At 37.1% G+C, this 20,429-nt stretch overlaps 1 protein-coding gene across 2 annotated transcripts; it reads left to right on the top strand.

The window, feature by feature from the left end:
• The first annotated feature begins 622 nt into the window (after positions 1 to 622).
• Positions 623 to 7,654, top strand: LOC105056018 (probable LRR receptor-like serine/threonine-protein kinase At1g74360). Of its 2 annotated transcripts, XM_073248003.1 has the most exons (3): positions 623 to 917; positions 1,684 to 5,002; positions 7,362 to 7,654. In XM_073248003.1, exons 1-2 carry the CDS (start codon positions 851 to 853, stop codon positions 4,962 to 4,964), a joined length of 3,348 nt encoding a protein of 1,115 aa, XP_073104104.1. In that variant the 5' UTR covers positions 623 to 850; the 3' UTR covers positions 4,965 to 5,002; positions 7,362 to 7,654. The 2 variants fall into 2 exon arrangements, with proteins under 2 accessions (XP_073104104.1, XP_073104103.1); XM_073248002.1 differs by lacking the exon at positions 7,362 to 7,654 and having other exon boundaries at positions 1,684 to 5,105.
• Positions 7,655 to 20,429: the final 12,775 nt, after the last annotated feature.

Here is a 20,429-nt window from a genome sequence, read left to right as displayed (position 1 = left end):
TATATATATATATATATATATATATATATATATATATATATATATATATATATATGAGTCTATTAAACAGAGTCTATTTCACGTGCTAACTACTACATCACATGTGTAAGTTCATAGAAATCACTTCACAAGAAGAAGAAGATGACGACGGCTTCCACGAAAAAGGAAAAAATCAACATAAATATTATATATCATTAAAATCAATAATTCCAACCCTCATTCTATCTAATGCCATCCCTAGCCCTCACCTCCCCAACTTTCTATTTAATTTACCACCGGTTTATGTTAAGTCTAGAAGCTTACCCTGACCACCATGGAGGCAAGCCTAACCCCACGCATGCTCTTCTCCCCCAAATTTTCTTCCTCAGGACCCAAACAAACCTCAAATTTGGACGCAGTCAACAAGGGCGGCCTTCCTCTTCGTACCAAGGAAAGAAGGATTATTGAGTCAAAGTAGACCATTACAGAGATAAAACCAAATCAAATAACTCCAACCATATATGTACGCCTACTAAGAGATATATAAGATAAAATAAAAAGAAAAATATTGTCGATTGCTGACATAATAATCTTTGTTATTATTTTTACTAGACCAGATTCATGTTATGCTGACATTTCAAGAGACAATAGAATGGTAAGAGGAAAAGAGCGACCAGCATTCTTTCTTCCCTAATACCAATATTCTATGCTTGGTTATGTGCCATGCTCTCAAGGAGGCTTTGCAAAAGAATATAGAAGAAAGAGAGGATAGATCTAAAGGAGAAGCGATACTTGTCAGAAGAATATCTTAGTTGTTTATTTGCAACCTTAGTTCTGTTCTTTTCTTCTCTTCGATGAGAGTAGCTGGGACATGTCGGAAGAGGAAGCGGGCCTGTCGTGTCATTTTCTCCTTATCCTCTCCTTAATTCTTATTGCAGGTATCAATCAGACATTTACCTTCTTCTTCTCCTCCTCTTGATTGATTCCTTGGATTTGGTTTCTTTAGCGTATATATTTTCGTTGTTGCCGTCGATGCTGTATTGCGCTTTTCCAATTCTTTGGCCTTAAAATTTCATGTGCAGAAGTTTCTTTCAGAGCTTCGTGGATCGATATTGATTCCTTTTTCGACAAAATTTATATGTTATTGAGCCAACATAGCATCAAAATTCTAACATAAAACTCTTTTCTAGGGAAGTAATTTTGCCCGTAACATGGTTTACACGCCTAATTTTCTGTCGTTCTGATCTTTCTCTCTTCACAACCTGTAACCTCTCTGGTTTCTTGCTTTGTTCCCTCTGTTTCCAAGATATAACTTTGGAGCTCTGAACATTAAAGAATCCCAGACCTCATCCATTTATTTTTTGCAACCTTCTCTAATCCATCTCCTTTTGAGTTCAATTTCCTAATACTTCACGCTTTAACCGCAGCCTTCTCAGAGTTTCCTGTATGCAAATCCTTCTTTTCTGTGTTTTAATTATCTTTAGAAGACCAAGGTTAGCCCCAAAGTAGTTTTCAGGCTATCCTTCCTTAATCCTTCTTGGGTTTCAAAATGGTTCTGGTTTTGAAGAACAACATTTGTTAGTCTTCTGAAACATCTTAACTTTCTAAATCCTTGGGTATGCAGATATCCCTCTGCTTCACCATCTTCCTATTCATTGTTTGCAAGAGCTTAGTTGTTGGAGGTTTCGTTCTACTCTACTGCAGGTCAGGTGATAACTGCTCAAGACTCTCCACACAACGACAAGAAAATCCTCCTTCAGCTCAAGCACTTCCTTCAAAACAATAACCTCATATACAGAGGTAACTATGCTCAATGGAACGAGTCTGAAACCTCCCCCTGTAACTGGCTCGGCATTCGCTGCAATGCCGACGGGCGTGTCACCTATATTGACCTATCAGCTTCCAACATCTCCGGCGACATCTTCTCCAACTTCTCGCTCCTCCCCGAGCTCACATACCTCAACCTCTCAGACAACACCCTCAGCGGGCTCATCCCGAATGACCTCAACAAATGCGTCAACCTCCAGTACCTCAACCTCTCCCACAACATCCTCGACGGAGAATTCAACCTGACCGGACTGAGCAATTTGGAAACGCTCGACCTTGGCATCAATCGGTTCGCTGGAGAAATCCGATCCAACTTCCCGGCAATATGCAAGAGCCTAGTCACCCTCAACATTTCAGCAAACAACTTCACCGGAGAGATCACCGGCTGCTTCGACCAATGCCCCAAGCTCCAGTACCTCGACCTGAGCTCAAACCGCTTCTCGGGAGAACTCTGGCACGGCTTCTCCAAGCTTAGGGAATTCCTGGCATCAGACAACTGTTTCACCGGCCAAATCGTTGCAGAGAGCTTCAGTTCGGACTGTGCGCTCGAAATCATCGACCTTTCAGACAATTATTTCAAAGGAGCCTTCCCCGATTCGATTGCCAACTGCTCGAACCTAACTTATCTGAGCCTCTGGGGGAGTTGCTTCAGTGGCAGGGTACCCTCCGGAATCGGATCACTCTCAAAACTTGACACACTCATACTGGGCGGCAACAAATTTGATCGAGACATCCCAGACAAGCTGCTGAATTGCTCCAACTTGACGTTCCTTGATGTCAGCAACAACAGTTTCCGCGGCGAAATCCAACAAATATTCGGGCGATTCGCAAAATTGAAATTCTTAGTCCTACACAGTAATCAGTACACCAGTGGCATCCAGTCCTCCGGCATCCTCAAGCTTCCATACCTTGCAAGATTAGACCTCAGCTACAACAACTTCACCGGAAAGCTCCCAGTCCAGATAACCCACATGCGAAGCCTCAAATACTTGATTCTTGCCCACAATAACTTCAATGGAAGCATTCCTCCAGAATTCGGCAACATGACCAGACTCCAAGCACTTGATCTTTCCTTCAATAAACTCGCCGGCTCGATCCCTCAGACGATCGGGAATTCAAAGTCACTCCTCTGGCTCATGCTAGCCAATAATGATCTCACCGGAGAAATTCCACCGGAGATCGGGAACTGCAGCAGCTTGCTGTGGCTGAACCTTGCCAACAACCATCTCTCCGGGAAAATTCCGGCGAACATATCGACAATTGGGAGCGATCCAGACCCAACATTCGAGACCAATCGCCGCGACGGCCTCACCGCCGCCTCCGGCGACTGCCTCGCCATGAAGCGGTGGATTCCGGCGACCTACCCGCCCTTCAGCTTCGCCTACACCCTCATGACCAGAAAGAACTGCCTGATTTTATGGGATCAGCTTCTCAAAGGGAATGGGATTTTCCCCGTGTGCTTCAATTCCACGTCGCGGTTCCAGACGCTGACGATCTCCGGCTACCTCCAGCTCTCCGGCAACCAGCTTTCCGGCGAGGTCCCGCCGGAGATCGGCCGGATGAGGAATCTTAGTTTAGTCCATCTCAACATCAATCGTCTCTCCGGCCGCCTCCCGCCGGAGATCGCACGGCTCCCGCTCGTCGTCCTCAACGTCTCCAACAACAGCTTCTCCGGCCCGATCCCACCGGAGCTCGGCGACATCCAGTGCCTACAGAACCTGGATCTCTCCTGCAACAACTTCTCCGGCGAGTTTCCAGCGACCCTCAACCGCCTCACCGACCTCAGCAAGTTCAACGTCTCCTTCAACCGCTTCCTCTCCGGCGTCATCCCACTCACGGGCCAGATCGCCACCTTCGACAACGACTCTTTCCTCGGGGACCCACTCATCTCCTTCTCCAACGGCCGCACCAACTCCTCGCCGACGACCGGGGGCCCGGTCGCCAGCCACCAGAAAGTTTCTTGGAGGATGGTGGCATTCTACGTCTTCCTCGCCCTCACCGTCTTCTTCTTGCTCTTCAGCGCCGTTGTCTCCTTCATCCTATGCCTCGGAATCCGCTCACCGATCGTCGACACCATTCCCTACCCGGATGACATCCTCTTAGACGGCGTCAAGCGGAGAAGCGACGTGGCGGAATCCTCGTCGTCGATGTCGACGTCCGACCTCCCATCCACACCGTCGTCGGATGGAATTAAAGTCTTCCGTTTGGATAAGACGTCGTTTACCTTTGAAGACATCGTAACGGCGACGGGGAACTTCTCCGAGGATATGATAATCGGGAGAGGGGGATACGGGGTGGTTTACCGGGGGGTACTCCCAGATGGGAGACACGTGGCGGTCAAGAAGCTGCGAAGAGGAGGAGAGGGTGGTGGAGAGAGGGAGTTCCGGGCGGAGATGGAGGTGTTGGCCGGTCGGACCGGGTCCGGCTGGCCCCACCCGAACCTGGTGGCTTTGTATGGTTGGTGCCTGGTTGGTTCAACGAAGCTCCTGGTCTACGAGTTTATGAAAGGGGGGAGTTTAGAGGAGGCGATCTCGGACTGGACCCGGTTCGGGTGGGCCAGGCGGTTGGAGATAGCGATTGGGGTGGCCCGAGCACTGGTTTTCCTGCACCATGAGTGCCGGCCGGCGGTGGTTCACCGGGACGTGAAGGCGAGTAATATCTTGCTGGACCAGGCTGGGCGAGCAAGGGTGACGGATTTCGGGTTGGCAAGGGTGGTGGGGCTCGGAGAGAGCCATGTGAGCACGGTGGTGGCAGGGACGGTGGGGTACGTGGCGCCGGAATACGTGCACACGTGGCGGGCAACGACGAGGGGGGATGTGTATAGTTTTGGGGTGCTGGCGATGGAGCTGGCAACGGGGAGGAGGGCGGTGGATGGAGGGGAGGAGTGTTTGGTGGAGTGGGTGAGGAGGGTGGCAGGGGAGGGATGGAGAGGGTTGAGAAGGGCGATGGTGCCGGCGATGATGAAGGCAATGGTGGAGGGGAGGGTGGTGGAGGAGGAGGAGGTGGAGGGGCTGGCGGAAATGTGTAAGTTATTGATGGTGGGGATGAGGTGCACGGCAGAGGTGCCGCAAGCGAGGCCAGACATGAGGGAGGTGCTGGCTATGCTGCTTTGTATCAACAGCAATGGTGGTGGCGGCGGCGGCGGCGGCGGCGGCTAATTTCTCTTGCCCAAATGGTAGTGGAATGTTTTGATACGGTACAGTGAACAAATTTTTGAATGTATAGATACAGTTGTTTCTTTCCCATTCAAAATTCATTCTTTGTGAATGATAAATGAAGATTTTGCTTTTGGATGATAATCTATAGCTTGCATATGCTAAGCAATTTTTGTTTTAAATTTCCATATTATTGCTTGGAAAATTATTAAATATGAGGCTTAATTATGAAAAGAATTAGGGGTGTGATGCTATGTGTTTTTGCTTGAGAAATTCAGGAATGTAATAAAACATGAAAAATTCGATGGAGCTTTGCTTAGTCAATCACTTGGCTGCTAATTCTTTGTGCTGATTTGGTGCTTTGATGGCATCTTGTTATTCAATGAACATCACCAGTTATGTCAATTGCACCATCCATTTTGCCACAAAATAACTGAGGACAACCTATTTCATTGCTCGATTAAGTATTACGCGAATTGTATGCTTAGAATACAAGAGTTTGGGTGTGGGATATGAAAAATCAATGTCATGCAACCACCAAACAAGTGAACAATTGATTTTTCAACCATTATTTGGTGAAGACTCCATGATTTGCTAATTTTTTGCTTTGCTAATTAGCTAAATATATGAGGTTTGGTGATGCCAAACCATCATGACTCGACAAAGTAGCCAACTTAGAGCAATTTGGATTGTGTTAAATTCAAGTCCCATTTTATGACTTGGATTTTTAGTGGATGTGGTAAAGCTTAGATCTTTTTGCCAACGCGAGTCAGGAGGATAGAGTTTCATCTATACCAAATTGTAATGTAAGGTGTTAAGATTTTTGATATTTGGTCTCTTTCTTTGGTATGCAGAATTGGGTCTCTTTTAGTATAAGTTGTTCCCTTCATGTCGGAAATGAGTCGTTGAGAGCCAAGTTAGTTTGTGGCTAGACCACGTAGAGCCGGCTACAAGTTAGTTGAGCTAAATTGGCTATATATGAGGTCAACTGAACATTGGGGTTTGTTGCATGGGGACTGATATGCTGACTTCACCTAATCTAGGATCAGACCTTTTGCCAACCCTTGTGATACCTAAGCTAACACTACCCTACATGAAGGAGATGGCATAAGATAAAACCATGATATTAGATATTTTGACTTCACCATGCCTACATGTTGCAAGTCATTTGGGGCTCAAGAATGGCAATTTATTTTCTCATTTTTGTCTAGCTGAGAATTCACTTTGTCACAAAATGTTGCAAGACAAGGGTTATGTAAAGGATTACAACAAGTAATGTCTAATTTATACTTCTAATTCTTAAACAAGTTGCGAGAGGCTAATGGTTCACTGGTTGCTAACCCTAATATCTAAGGTAGGCTAGTGATTTTATAGATATCTAGAGCCTATCTGGGAAATGTTATTATTTTGTATTTTTGTTTTTATATATATTTAATAAAATATCGTATGGAAATTGATGTTAAAGGTAATATTTGCATAATACTTTTTCTATCTCTTGTATTTATTTTCATTCTTTTTTGAAAGCAATAAATTTTTGCTTCCAAAAGCTTCAAAGATTTTACGAGCAATTTGGAAGTTTTGTCATACACATCTGCAATTTGTTCAATGTAGTTCGTTTTTCTTCTAGGGCTTTTGTAAATAAGAGTAGAAGCAAAAGCAAGCTTGCTCTTCCGACCCAACCGTCTGGTCCCGGAGCACTTTCGGTCTGTGATTTAACAATCCCAAAGTTCCTTTCTGATACGATCAAATAAGGAATACCAAATGACTTCCTAATAAACATATTTGATACAATTCAAACCCCCGCCAAAAAAAAAGACAATTCTTGCTGATGAAAATAAAAAATTTGCGATTGTCCCTAAGCTTTCAAAGAACAGGAAGATCCCACATGCAACATTTACTAGTAAGTGGTTTATCAGTTGATCCTTGTTTGAAAACCCTTTGTTGCTTAATTGCTGCGCCATATTTTTCCCTAGGTAATAAAGATCAACATGGTGACTTACATGATATTCTTACCATCTTTTATGTTATTGAAAACTTCATGCATAGTCCCCATCTTAGATCAGTTAGATGTGTTATTTTGCTCCTTCCAAATAGACCTGCAGATGGCAATAATCAAGAGTTGAAAGGCGGGACCAATGTTCCTAATTGCATGATGATGAATACCAAAACGCCTTCACAGAAGCCAAATCCCTGAAGGTTGATCTTTCAGTGGTGGTTGATAAAGGAAACTTATATTGGCTTGGCAATTTTGGGCTATGGTCCAAGAGTATTCCTAAAATTAAGAGGAGTTGAAGTGAAATCTTCACTTTAACACACAAAAAAAAAAGGGGGTGAAACATGGACTCTGGTACCTCCTCATATATTGCTCCAAGTTTACTATTAATGGTCCCTTTGTTGCAGGGGATTTCATGGCTGGAGCTGGAATTGCCATAAGAATGGATGTGATATTTGGCATGCCGAAGAGTGACAATCAGGCACTGATCCATATTTTCAACAATCGAAACTAGTGTCCATGGAGAACTGCTTTTATCACTGAAGATTTAGGATAAGAGAGTTTCCGGGAGGTTGTGCTCCAATATATGTATCGGAAGGTAAACAGAGTTGCTAATTGGTGGCTAATCAACCAGATTTTTGGATGACGCTTATGTTCTTCTTTATCCTTTTCCAGCTGAGTTTTGTCAACTCCTATGTTTTGATGCATCAGGACAGTTTGTACGAAAAGATATATAATGAAATTATTATGGTATAGAAAGAAGAGCATTATTATTCTATATTAATTGTGAGTTAAAAAGATTTATATTGGATGGATCTTCTTTCTCCTATAAGGCATCTTTTTAAGGATAATACCGTGAGACCCCATGCCGCAGTGGTCAGAGACTGAAGTGGATAATATCTTACATGCGTGGGAGTGAAGACCAATCCACCCAAGTCACAAGTCCTTGATTGCAACATTAGCGCCCTCCGTAGAGTCAATGTGCCTTGGCGAATTATGGTGCATCTCTCACAACTTTAATCAGAGTCTCTCTTGACTGAAGGACTATATTGTGATGTAGGAGAAGAGCATCATTAGTTCCATATTAGTTGTGAGTTAAGAATGACTTTGGCTTATATGAAATTGAATATTCTCTCTTCTTTGAAGCAGCTTTTGAAGGATAAAATCATGGAGCCTAGTGCTATAGCAGCCAGAGGCCGAAGTGGATAATATCTCACGTATGCGGGAGTGGAGATCGACATATCTGAGCCATAAGCCATTGACCACAACGAAACTCATGATCCAACTATACCAAATTAAAAAGTATGAAAAGGAGAAAAATCTTTCAGAAAAGAATCACAATTTTATGAAATCGATTTAAATCACAAGGCTTAGGATAGAGGATCACATGATGGCATAATTCATTAAGCAAAATGTTGTAGTATCACTTTTCAAATCATAATTCTTATACACTTGATGTTTAAATGTTACTGATTATGTTCACTTAGCACTCATGAGTTGCAGGTATTCATGTACAAAAGGTCTGTTTGTGTCACCACGTTTTTTATTTCTCTTGGAAAAGATAGTCTCAGATCAGACTTTGCTAAATATATCCAAGTCTGCTTCACTTTGCAGGCAACTAAGCTGGTAGTAGTAGAATTATAATATCCCAATCCGAATTAAACCCATTGCACAAATTTTAAAGCAGTGAAAAAAAAGAGAATAAAAAAAAAAAAGGCCAGCACGTGCTGTGCACGTACTAGGTGGGAAGGATGTTGGACTCCCATTGGGAGTCTCTTCGGTGCGATCTCTAGATAAAAATTGAAAGCCGAAGAGGATTCAGACTCCTCCCCTGGCACTCTATAAAAGGATGATGAGCCTCCCTTCGGACCTCTGCAGCTCCGACCGTCTCCTATCGTCGGAAGACTCGTGTTCGCTTTCTTCTTCTCTTGAAAAACTTTCATCTTGCTTGCTGGAAATCACCACTAAAGTCCATCGAAAATGAGGTAAGTCCCTTGAGAAATCTTCTTCTTGATTTCTTCTTGAATTTTAGACTGAGATTTTTGTGATTTAGCTATCGATTTTTGTTGAAAAAATCGAATCTCAAAGTACCCTATTTTTTCTCCTGTGTTTGATTTGATTCTGACGTCATCCATCACCGTTGTTCATCAGACTGAAGATCTATGACTTCGCTGCTATGGGCCGCACTTTCAGCCATCTTCCTTGGCAAGACTCTCTTGGAGTTGGCATGGGAGAAGGGGAGTTAAAATATCCCCTGTTTCACTGCCCAAATAGAAGAAGAAGAAGAAGAAGGAAGACAGAGAAAAAAAAGAAGAAAAGAAAAGAAAAGAAAAGGAAGAAAAGAGAGCTTTTCTCTCTCCTCTCTCCTCCCTTTCTCCTCTCTTTCCTCTTTTTCTTTCTTATCTTCTCTCTCTATTTTCTCTCTCTATTTTTTTCTCTAAAATTTTTTCTCTCTGGATTATTTCTCTCTTTTAGGATTTTCTAGAATTATGAAAAGAATGATGATGAGTTTGAATGATTCTAATGAAAGTATCTTGATCCGTGATCATCGGACAGCATGCTAGCACCTTAACCAAACCATGAGCCCTTAGATTTGATCATCCATGATTTTATTTTAAATCATCTATATACTAGTTTAATAATGACTTGATTAGATCATCTTGATTGGATCAATCGAGATGTTGGACTGTCACTTGATCAATTCAAATTATACCTTATAAATTCTCTCTCTTCTGATTTTCTCTCTCCACTTGATTTATGAACTCAATGAAAGATTTTCAATCCTATCACTTCGAATTTGATTTGACCTAAATAATCATTCTTTGAACTACTTATATCCTAATTAGATCTTAATCGAAAAAAATAGATGATCGAACCAATCTAAACCATTGAATATGATATTCGTATTCTTTTTGATTATTGGACTTAGTCTTGTAGAGGGATTGTAGACACCTGATAATTGGATATAGTGATATGATCTATAAACTGAAGATTTTGAAAAAATATTTTTAAAATTATGTGGATTTATTGGAATGCGTATGAGATAAGTAATGCTTCATTTTTTTTTAAATTTATCATCAAATTATAATATATTTTTTTGATATAATTTATGAAATGATGCATGAATTAAATAAATGATATTTTGTTATGAAAAATATCTTATTTTAAAATATTATGATGAAGCATGATTGAACATATTGATTTCGTTATGCATTATATTAATTGATTTTGATACCACATGATTATATATTTTCTTATCAAATTAGAATAAAAAATATAATTTATGAAGAATTTTGATATAAAAATGATATGAACTAACAACCTGACTATATCAAGGATACTGCCAATAGGAGCAAATACATTGACAATTGATTTATCCTAAGGATTTATGTCGCCAACGAGACCAGCGATAATCTACTAGCGAGACCAGTGGTTTTGAAGGACTTTGCTGCTAAATGATTTGCAGTCCACTACAAAATGATACACGATGTTATGATCCTGTCACAGAAAAAATATGATCATAGCTCATGGTTGATGAAAAGAACTTAAGAATGAAAGAAATTGAAATCTTTAAAGAAACTCAAATTTAAAAAAAAAATTAAATTTATCATAAACTATATTGCATAATTGAAATTGAGTTCGAATTGATAAACTCTATATGCTTATTTTTTATAAATAATTATTTTTTTTATTTTATTACTTGATGAAATCTGCTTAAAGTGATCATTACTTACTAGACTGTCTAGCTCATTACTTCTCTCTTTTATTTTTTAGATTCAGATTTTAAATTACAAATATGGGTACTATTTTGAGAGTGAGCTAGAAGTGAGAGACAACAATGTAGATTTATTGTTATGTTTTTATAAGATTATTATTTGATGTATAACTGATGTAAGATCTATTGAATTTATTAAAATATTAAAGTTAAAATTTAGATTGTTAAGTTTTGGATTTAAATTACTAACTAATTATTCTGCTGCTGCTTTATGATATTATGACGAGATGCCTTGCATATTTATATTGAATTACAATAACTACTTATATGATGGTTTTGATTGTGTCGATTGACTCAAGGGTTAATTTGGATGGAGTTGTTTGATGCATATATGGGATAAAATTAAAAAGTTCTCTTGAGTTACCTAAAATTTAAATTTTGAATATTTTTATTATATAGTAGTGTTTGATTGAAAGTCATTAATGTATCTAAAAAAATTGATGGTCAAGATCAGAGTTCGCAGTGGAAGTGTGGTGGCTTGAATCATTTATAAGATGAAATTATGTTTTCTTATTTTGAAAAGTTTTATGACAAAATACTCAATTTGATTTTTTTCTTATGGGATGACCTTATTGTCAAGAAAATGAAAATGGCTTAAATTGTTGACTAAGTTGGATGTCTTGGTGTAATTTTCACTGGCAAGTTCTCCTATCATATATTGAGCTAATTTTTTAGCATCCTGAGTCTTAAATAATTGGACCATTGGTCCTTGATCTTGGATTGAAATATTCAACAATAGATTTTTTTTCTTTTAGAATTAAAATTTATACTTCTCTATCTATTAGAAAGAAATTGAGATTAATTATCGATCTTAGATTTTGATTTTAATTTTTTTTTATCCTCAAACGTTCATCTATCGAGAGTAAAGTTATTCATGATCTTGTGATAGATTGATTAAATCATGAGTTGTAGATATTTTTGGTAAGAAATTTGATGTTCTTGTTTAGAATTAAGATATTAACTTTGAATTATCTGGAATAATAGTTGATTCTGATTTACGTTTGTAATATTGACTTTCTCTTTATGAGATGATTTAATGTTGAAATTACATTAAAAATTAAAATATCAAAAATTTTGTGGATGAGATTAGAATGGTGAATCTCTAACTTATGAAAGCATGGTTGAGAAAAAAATACTTTTGATTTTTGACTGATTTGGATATCACTATATAATTCATATTAGTATGTTCTCCTATTTTGTGTTGAGATAAGTTTTAATGGATAGATCTAAATAGTGGGCCATCAGTTCGCAATCTTGAATAAGAAATATTTTGGTATAGATTTTTTTCTCCAAAATATGAAGTTTGAACTCTTTTGATCAATATTATTTCTCTACCTGATTGAAAAAAAATTGAGATTATCTATTGATATTGAAGATTGTTCTATGAGAGGTGGATTGGAGTTGTTTGTAATTTAATCTTGTGATGAATCGATTAATTAAGACTAGTTGATGTTTAGATAACAAAAATTGATATCCTTATTTATTAGAATAGAGACACTGATTCGATTACAAAAAATGAATGATTTTGATTTAGATCAACTTTTAAGGTATTGACTTTTTCTTATGAAATGACTTAATGATGAAATTGCTTCAAAAATCAAAATATTGAAGAGTTTGAGAATTAGATTAGAACTATAAATCCTAAGTCAGAAATTTTGTGGACTTGAGCAAGAAAAAAATTTCGAGGATGAAATTTTTTAGAGGGAAAGAATGTAATACCCCAATCTGGATTAAACTCATTGCATAAATTTTAAAGCAGTGGAAAAAAAAGAAGAATCAAAAAAAAAAATGGCCAGCACGTGTCGGTAGGAAGGATGCTGGACTCCCATTGGGAGTCTCTTCGGCATGATCTCTAAATGGAAATCGAAAGTTGAGGAGGACTCGGACTCCTCCCTCGGCACTCCATAAAAGGAGGACAAGTCTCCCTTCGAACCCCTACAGCTCCGATCATCTCCCGTCGTCGGAAGACTCGTATTTGTCTTCTTCTTCTCTTGGAAAACTTTTATCGTGCTCATCGAAAATCACCACCAAAGTCCATCATAAATGAGGTAAGTCCCTTAAGAAATCTTCTCCTTGATTTCTTCTTGAATTTTAGATTGAGATTTTTGTGATTTAACTACCAATTTTTTTTAAAAAAAATCGGATGTCAAAGTGCCCTGTTTTTCCTCCCATGTTAATTTGATTCTGACATCGTCCATCACTGTTGGTTGTTGGATCAAAGATATATGACCTCGCCACTGTGGGCCGCACCTCTAGCCATCTTCCTCAACAAGACTCCCTTGGAGTTGGCATGGGAGAAGGAGAGTCAAAATATCCCCTGTTTCACCGCCCAAATGGAAGAAGGAGGAAGATAGAGAAAAAAAAAAAAAGAAAAGGAAGAAAAGAGAGCTTTTCTTTCTCCTCTCTCCTCCCTTTCTCCTCTCTTTCCTCTTTTTCACTCCCTCTTCTCTCTCTATTTTCTCTCTCTAGTTTTTTCTTCTAAAATTTTTTTCTCTCTAGATTATTTCTCTCTCCTAAGATTTTTTAAAATTATGAGAAGAGTGATGATGAGTTTGAATGATTCTAGCAAAAAAATTCTGATCTATGGTCGTCGGATAGCATACCAGCACCTTGATCAGACCATGAGCCTTTAGATTTGATCATCCATGATTTTATTTTAAATCATCTATATACTAGTTTAACAATAATTTGATTAGATCATCTTGATTGGATCAATTGAGATATTGAACTGTCATTTGATCAATTCAAATTGTACCTTATGAATTCTCTCCTTTGATTTTCTCTCTCCACTTGATTTATGAACTCAATGAAAGATTTTCAGTCCCAGCACTTCGAATCTGATTTGATCTAAATAATCATTCTCTAAACTACTTATATCCTAATTGGATCTTAATCGAAAGAAATTAGATGATCGGACCAATCTAAACTGTTAAATATGGTATTCGTATTCTTTCTGATTATTGAACTTGATCATGTATTAGGATTGTGGACACCTAATAATCGAATATTATGATATGATCTATGAACTAAAGATTTTGAAAAGATATTTATAAAATTATGTAGATTTATTGAAATGCATATGAGGTACATAATGCTTCATTTTTTTTAGATTTATCATCTAATTATAATATATTTTTTTGATATGATTTGTGAAATGATGCATGAATTGGATGAATAATATTTTGTTATAAAAAATATCTTATTTTAAAATATTATGATGAAGCATGATTGACCATATTGATTTCATTATGTATTATATTAATTGATTTCGATACCATATGATTATGCATTTTCTTATCAAACTAGAATAAGAGATATGATTTATGAAGAATTTTGATATAAGAATGATATAAACTGGCAACCTGACTATGTAAAGAATCTTGCCAATTGAGATAAATATCTTAGCAATTGATTTATCCTGAAGATTTATGTCACCAGTGAGATCGACGACAAACCGCCAGCGAGACCAGCGATAAACCACCAGTGAGACCAGCGATTCTGAAGGACTTTGCTGTCAGATGATTCACAGTCCACTGTAAGATGATCGCAGTGTTGTGATCCTACCACAGAAAAAATATGATCATAGGTCATGGTTGATTAAAAGAACTTAAGAATAAAAGAAATTAAAATCTTAAAAGAAACTCAAATTTAAAAAAAAAATAAATTTATCATGAATTATATTACATAATTAAAATTGATTTCGAATTGATAAACTCTATATGCTTATTTTTTATAAATAATTATTTTTTTTATTTTATTGCTTGATGAAATCTACTTAAAATGATCATTGCTTATTGGACTGTCTAGCTCATTATCTCTCTCTCTTATTTTTCAGATTCAGATTCTGAATTATAAATATGGATACTATTTTGGGAGTGAGCTAGAAATGAGAGACAATAGCATAGATTTATTGTTATGTTTTTACAGGATTGTTATTTAAGGTATAACTGATGTAAGATCTATTGAATATTATTGAATTTATTAAAATATTAAAGTTAAAATTTAGATTGTTAAATTTTAGATTTAAATTATTAACTAATTATTCTACTGCTGCTTTATGATATCATGACGAGATGCCTTGCATGCTTATGGAAAGAGTTTCTTATGAGTATGCGGCAGTTGCCACAACCTCCGGCTCACAATCTCGGATCGGGGGCATGACAAGAACTATCCATATTTGGATGTTTTATTCAATGCATTATGACTGGAGGAAAAAGCAAGTATGCAAAACAATTGATCATCAAAAGAAAGAAGTAGGGGACATTATGAGTAATCAAAGATAAAGACGTTTCTTTTGCTAAAATTTGTCAAGGAGTTCATCTAAAAACTTATAGTTCTAAAACTTTGAAGAACATGTTGCTGATTTGGGCATGCTTATCTTGGCCATATATACCAAATCTGTAAAGTTCACCTTAAAATTATCAATATAGGCTTCCCTCTCTCTATGGTAATGCTAAACTTGAAACAACCCAGGACCTCATCCAAAAAAGCTAGTCGAAAGATATTATTTGGATTACTTGGCTCTGTTTAAGTATCCAAATAATACTTTCCAGCTCATCTTTTTGGGTGAGGTCTTGGGTCATTACATATGTGAGGATCTGTGTAGGCGTGTATTTATTCTCATATCTGTTATTCATTGGAAAGATCTTGGATATTTATATAGAGCTAAGAAACCTAAATAACACCTTCCAAATAGCTTTTTTGGATGAGATCTTAGATCATTACAAATGGTATTGGAGTCGACTTAGCCTATAGCCTATATCGACTAGGGGATACTGTAATATATGTTCATTGGGGCTGACCACGAACCGATTGTGATGTTTATGAATAGATACATAGATTTGAATCCTTAGCCAGCAAGAATGTCAGGCTTAAATGAGAAAAGTATGTAAGGATCCGTGCGAGTATATATTTAGTCCCACATCGGTTATTCATTGAAAAGATCTTAGACACTTATATAGGACCAGTAATTCAAATAATATATTTCAGTTAGCCTTTTCGGATGACATCTTTTGTCGTTACAAAACCACCTTTATATTCGGGGTGGCAAAGCTTAACTCATTTAACCCATTTAACTAGAATTAGTCCATATTGTAGATTGGGTTAGGTTATCTATTTGATATAATAGGTAGGTTTGGACCTAACATTTTCACCTATTTCATAAGTACATTGGGTTGAGGTTGACAAATTTTTGACCTATTCTATATCTAACTTAACTCTTATCTGGTCCTACTTGACCTAATTGCCACCCCTACTTTAGGTACATTCCATGGGCCCATGATTACACACTACAATATGCAATCAAAGATAAATGTCTTTTGGAGGAAAACAAAAATGAGCTGTAGATGAGTGGCTGTGCCTATGACTAAATTAACAACAAACATACTTACATGGCAGCCATCTTACACTTTCTATAGCTTAGTAAGGTAGCCATATAATTTTTGTCCTTTAAAATAACTATTATTTTAGTTTTGAAACAAAATCTCTTTTCCTTGCTGTTCTTACAGACATGTATTCCATGCAAACCAACTTACAAAGTTGAAGTCTTCTCTGCATGGACTTTGCCGGCTCCCTACAATTGACTGGATTTTCTTGTTAACCATAGGGTTGGGACAAATACCTGTTAGATTAGGCAGCAAAAGGCACCCACATTGATCTAACCAAGGCCAATTAGAGCATTTTTTTTTAAGCATCTGGAGCAGGTCCTAATTCTTGACCAGCACTCCTTCAGAAAGTACCTGAAATAAAAAAAAAAAAAAGCACAATGCAGATCTCCTTTGATGTCTTAGTATTTAATCCTTTGTATAGCCATCTAGTAAACAAATCATAATATGCATACTGTGTGATTTTAGAATGTGTTTGGTTCGTAATTAAAATCAAAATTGAAATCGAGATGGATTGGAATGGAAATCAAAATAATGATATCCTCCGACATATTTGATTCATGACTGACATTGTAATGAGATTTGAATACTATAGGAAATTTGAATTGAGTTTTGGAGGATTGGAGTATACTTATTTCTTTCTAGAGTTAAAATAGGAACGAGACTCCTCAAACTAAATAGCTAGAGTAGAAGTCACTCCATTCCCATTCAAAGTCCAACTCCCACCAACCAAACAAACTCTTACTTTTCTTTTTTAATTTATTACTCTTTTCGCCCCAAAAAAATTATTTGCATTATCTTCTTCTATAGGATGTGGTATAAGATAATGCCAAAGCTGGAATCATACTCTGTCGAGCTTCTATTCATGGTCTCTCCCAGAAAATAAATTATATATTAACCAAGTGAATTGCCTAAATTTTTCCCACCGCTGCAAGCACCATCTTCATTGATTAAGAGAGGAGAGCCAATCTTGGTCCATCCATCCAAAATCAAATTGATAGCAAGATTGGTTCCATGCCTATTGTTGCGGTTAAGGGTTCGGATGGTTTGGATGGGTTGGTCTCTGTACTCCCTCTTATGTGAAGAATTGTCCGCTTCGATTTCTGGCATGTTAAGATGTTATCTCAAATCTTATAATTTTGTTCTTTTAAAAGGCACCTCACTGGAGAGAAAATATCTCAATTCATACAAGAGCCACACTCCCCCTTGACTCACAATTGATGTGGGATTAAGGTGCCATACTTCCACAATAGTAGCCCTTGTAGTTAAGAGAGATTCTATGTGCATGGTCAGGAGGCATGGCCTTTTTTTAGTACCAATATTGCAGTCAAGAGCTCAGATAGCTCGTTTGGATCAAATGGATTGGTTTCTGTACTTCCTGTTGCATGAGAAATTATTCACTTAGGCCTTTGGCATATTAAAATATTGTTTTGGGTCTCACAATTTTATCATTTCATAAGGCACCTTATTTGGGAGAGAATGTCCCATTCTATACATAAGCCACACTCCCTTTGACTCACAACTACGACACCTGTTGTATCACAAGCGGCATTGGCAGCTCAGCCAGTGGGCAATTTCAAAATTTGATGTATTATAATGTGAAAGTTTTTTTGGGGACATCGTTCAATCCTGGAGCATCTCCTTTTTACATAAATGTTCAAATTACTGTTACAGCACAATGACTGGTCTTTGCAACTCTACCCTTATGTGCCTTCAATTCCCAAATATAAATTAATTGTTAAATATTAATTAAATATGTTAATCATTAAATGTTGATAAAATCTTTTGGGTCCATGAAGGGCCTAAGTTGAATAGCATTTTGAAATAAGAACAATTGTTGCTGATGAAGTTAATCTACATCTTATTATCAACAAGAAGATCTTTTCTATTGTATTTCTGTTCTGAAATTGCGTTGGAAATGGAGCAGCTATAAAGATTGGCTTCCCTGCTTACACGAGTAATCTTTGATTTTCAAAAATAACATTATTCACCATGAAAAATAGTTAAGCTATCCTTAAAGGCAAAATGTTTTGTGTTGATCATCAGCAGTTTTAATCTCTTTCAATTGCTTCTTCTGACTGATACAATCTCCAAGCATCTAAAGAGGTGGTTAGTGAGCTTGACATTCATATCACAAGCTCAAGTTATATGCCTATCTTTCAATAAAAAAAACAAAAAAAATGCATATCTCTAAAAGTAGTCTGCATGCATTCTGATTTTGGTTAAATGTCATAGAAAACTAATGATAGCTCAAAATTCTTAGGGGTTAGTGGAGCCAACTCACAACTGTACTTAACTCAATCCCAAACTATTTAGGGTTAGCTACGTGAATTCTTTTCCTCTATTTTGCTCTATTTAGAGCTACACTTTTTAAATGATATAGCAATATCAAGTCCTTTTCTATCTTCTTTCTATATATATATATATATATATATATATATATATATATATATATATATATATATATATATTGTGATATCTCGAATTTCAAAGCTACCCAAGCTAGGAAAAGAAAAGCTGAAGACTCCTAAAGGGAGTCTTCTTCTCCACCAAACCACCATGGAGTAGGACTCCTAGGGCTACCAAAATCTTAAGAGATTCTTTATATTTATCCTTCTCCCTCCTAAGGCTCTCCACTAGCAAACATCGAGCTTCTTTCTCTTCTTTTTCTCCTGGTGAAGCTGCGACAGTCCGTACTTGTGCCTGTTGGAAATCGGGGTCGGAGATGCTACCGGAGCTCAAGGTAAGCTCCGATTTTTTTTCCTCTCCCTCTTATCTTTCTCCCCATGGCCCCATACCTCACCGTCGGCCGCCGACTTCACCAAAAATCCACCATAAAGAAGTTCTCAATTTTTGATTTTTTTCCCCTTGATTTGGCCGCCGTTCGACCCTCGCCGCTGGCCACCCACTGCTGGCCACTATCGACCGCACCCCACCGCTCATTGTCGAACCTCCGGTCGTGCTGCCACACCTCTTTGGAGCACCAGGCCCCCCCTCATGTCCCTCCTCTATTCGGCTAAGAAAAGAAAGAAGAAAAGAAAAGAAAGAAGAAGAAGAAAAGAAAAAAAAAAGGAAAAAAAAGGAAAAAAAAAGAGAGAAAAAAGATTTTCTCTCTCTTCTTCTCTCTTTGGATTTTTCACCCTCTATTCTCTCTCCATCTGATTCACGGACCCTCGTACGAACTTGAGATGATGTACCCAAAGAAATCCAAAACTACTTTAATATTCGTGCAAGATGTCGGACCCCATCCTAATCATGTCGAATACTCTTGAAATCCCTATTGATTAATTATATGATTGATTTTGGCCTTGATTCCAATTCATTCCTCAAAATTTCTTGGTTGAGTCACCTAAATTTAATCCTCATTTAGAAGATCTTAAATTATCTCAGCATCTGGGGTGCTTGTCGAATTAACCACCCGATCTACGGTCTTTTTTCTTTATGATTGAATTAATAAATTAAAATTATTGATATTTTTAATATGTTAAATAAGTTTGATAAATTCATCTATCAAAGTTTGAAGGGCTAGGACGAAAAAGGTAAGTAATCCCGATACTTTTTACTTACTTTTGAAATTATCGAGTATTTTATTATGAGAAAAATTATTCTGTATTTTCATAATATAAAGATCAAGTATATGCATTATGAAATTCATGATAAAATAGTTATTTATGAATATTTTAATATGAATAATTTTTTATGAAATATGAACTTCATATTTATGAAATATATGTCTTGTTATGAAAAGAATGATTTCACGATTGTTTTACTATCAAAAATTATTTTTGAATCATAAATTTTATGAAATTATCTAGTATCTTATTTATGTATGATCTAAGAAAATATAACTTGATGAAATATTATTTAAAAATATTTATTTTAAGAAACATAAAAAAAATCTCTTAGATAGCTATGTATGATCATGTCAGTGGGTAATAGTAATTAGTATATGACCCTGCCGTGGATAATAGTAATTGACATACGATTCTGCTAATAGATAATAGTAGTTGGTATACGATCCTGCCAATAGATAGTAGTAGTTGGTACATGATTGTGACCCTATCACGGGTATAATAGTGACCTTAGCATGTAGTTTGAAAGAATTATTAAATAGCGTGATATGACAAAAGGACAAATGATTTATGACTTTATCGATAAAGTTAACATGATTTATAAATTTATGGTTGATAGTAAAATGACATTAGAAATCATGTTTATAAAAATTACATGATTTATGCATATGCAAGAGTATCATTTATTTATGATATACTATTATGAAAGTTTTATATTCCAATGATCATCTTCTTTAAGTGATT

Source organism: Elaeis guineensis, chromosome 13, assembly GCF_000442705.2.
Source record: "Elaeis guineensis isolate ETL-2024a chromosome 13, EG11, whole genome shotgun sequence".
NCBI classification, from domain to species: Eukaryota; Viridiplantae; Streptophyta; class Magnoliopsida; order Arecales; family Arecaceae; genus Elaeis; species Elaeis guineensis.
The sequence above is the reverse complement of the archived record's forward strand: the minus strand, read 5'-3'. Positions and strand labels throughout refer to the sequence as shown.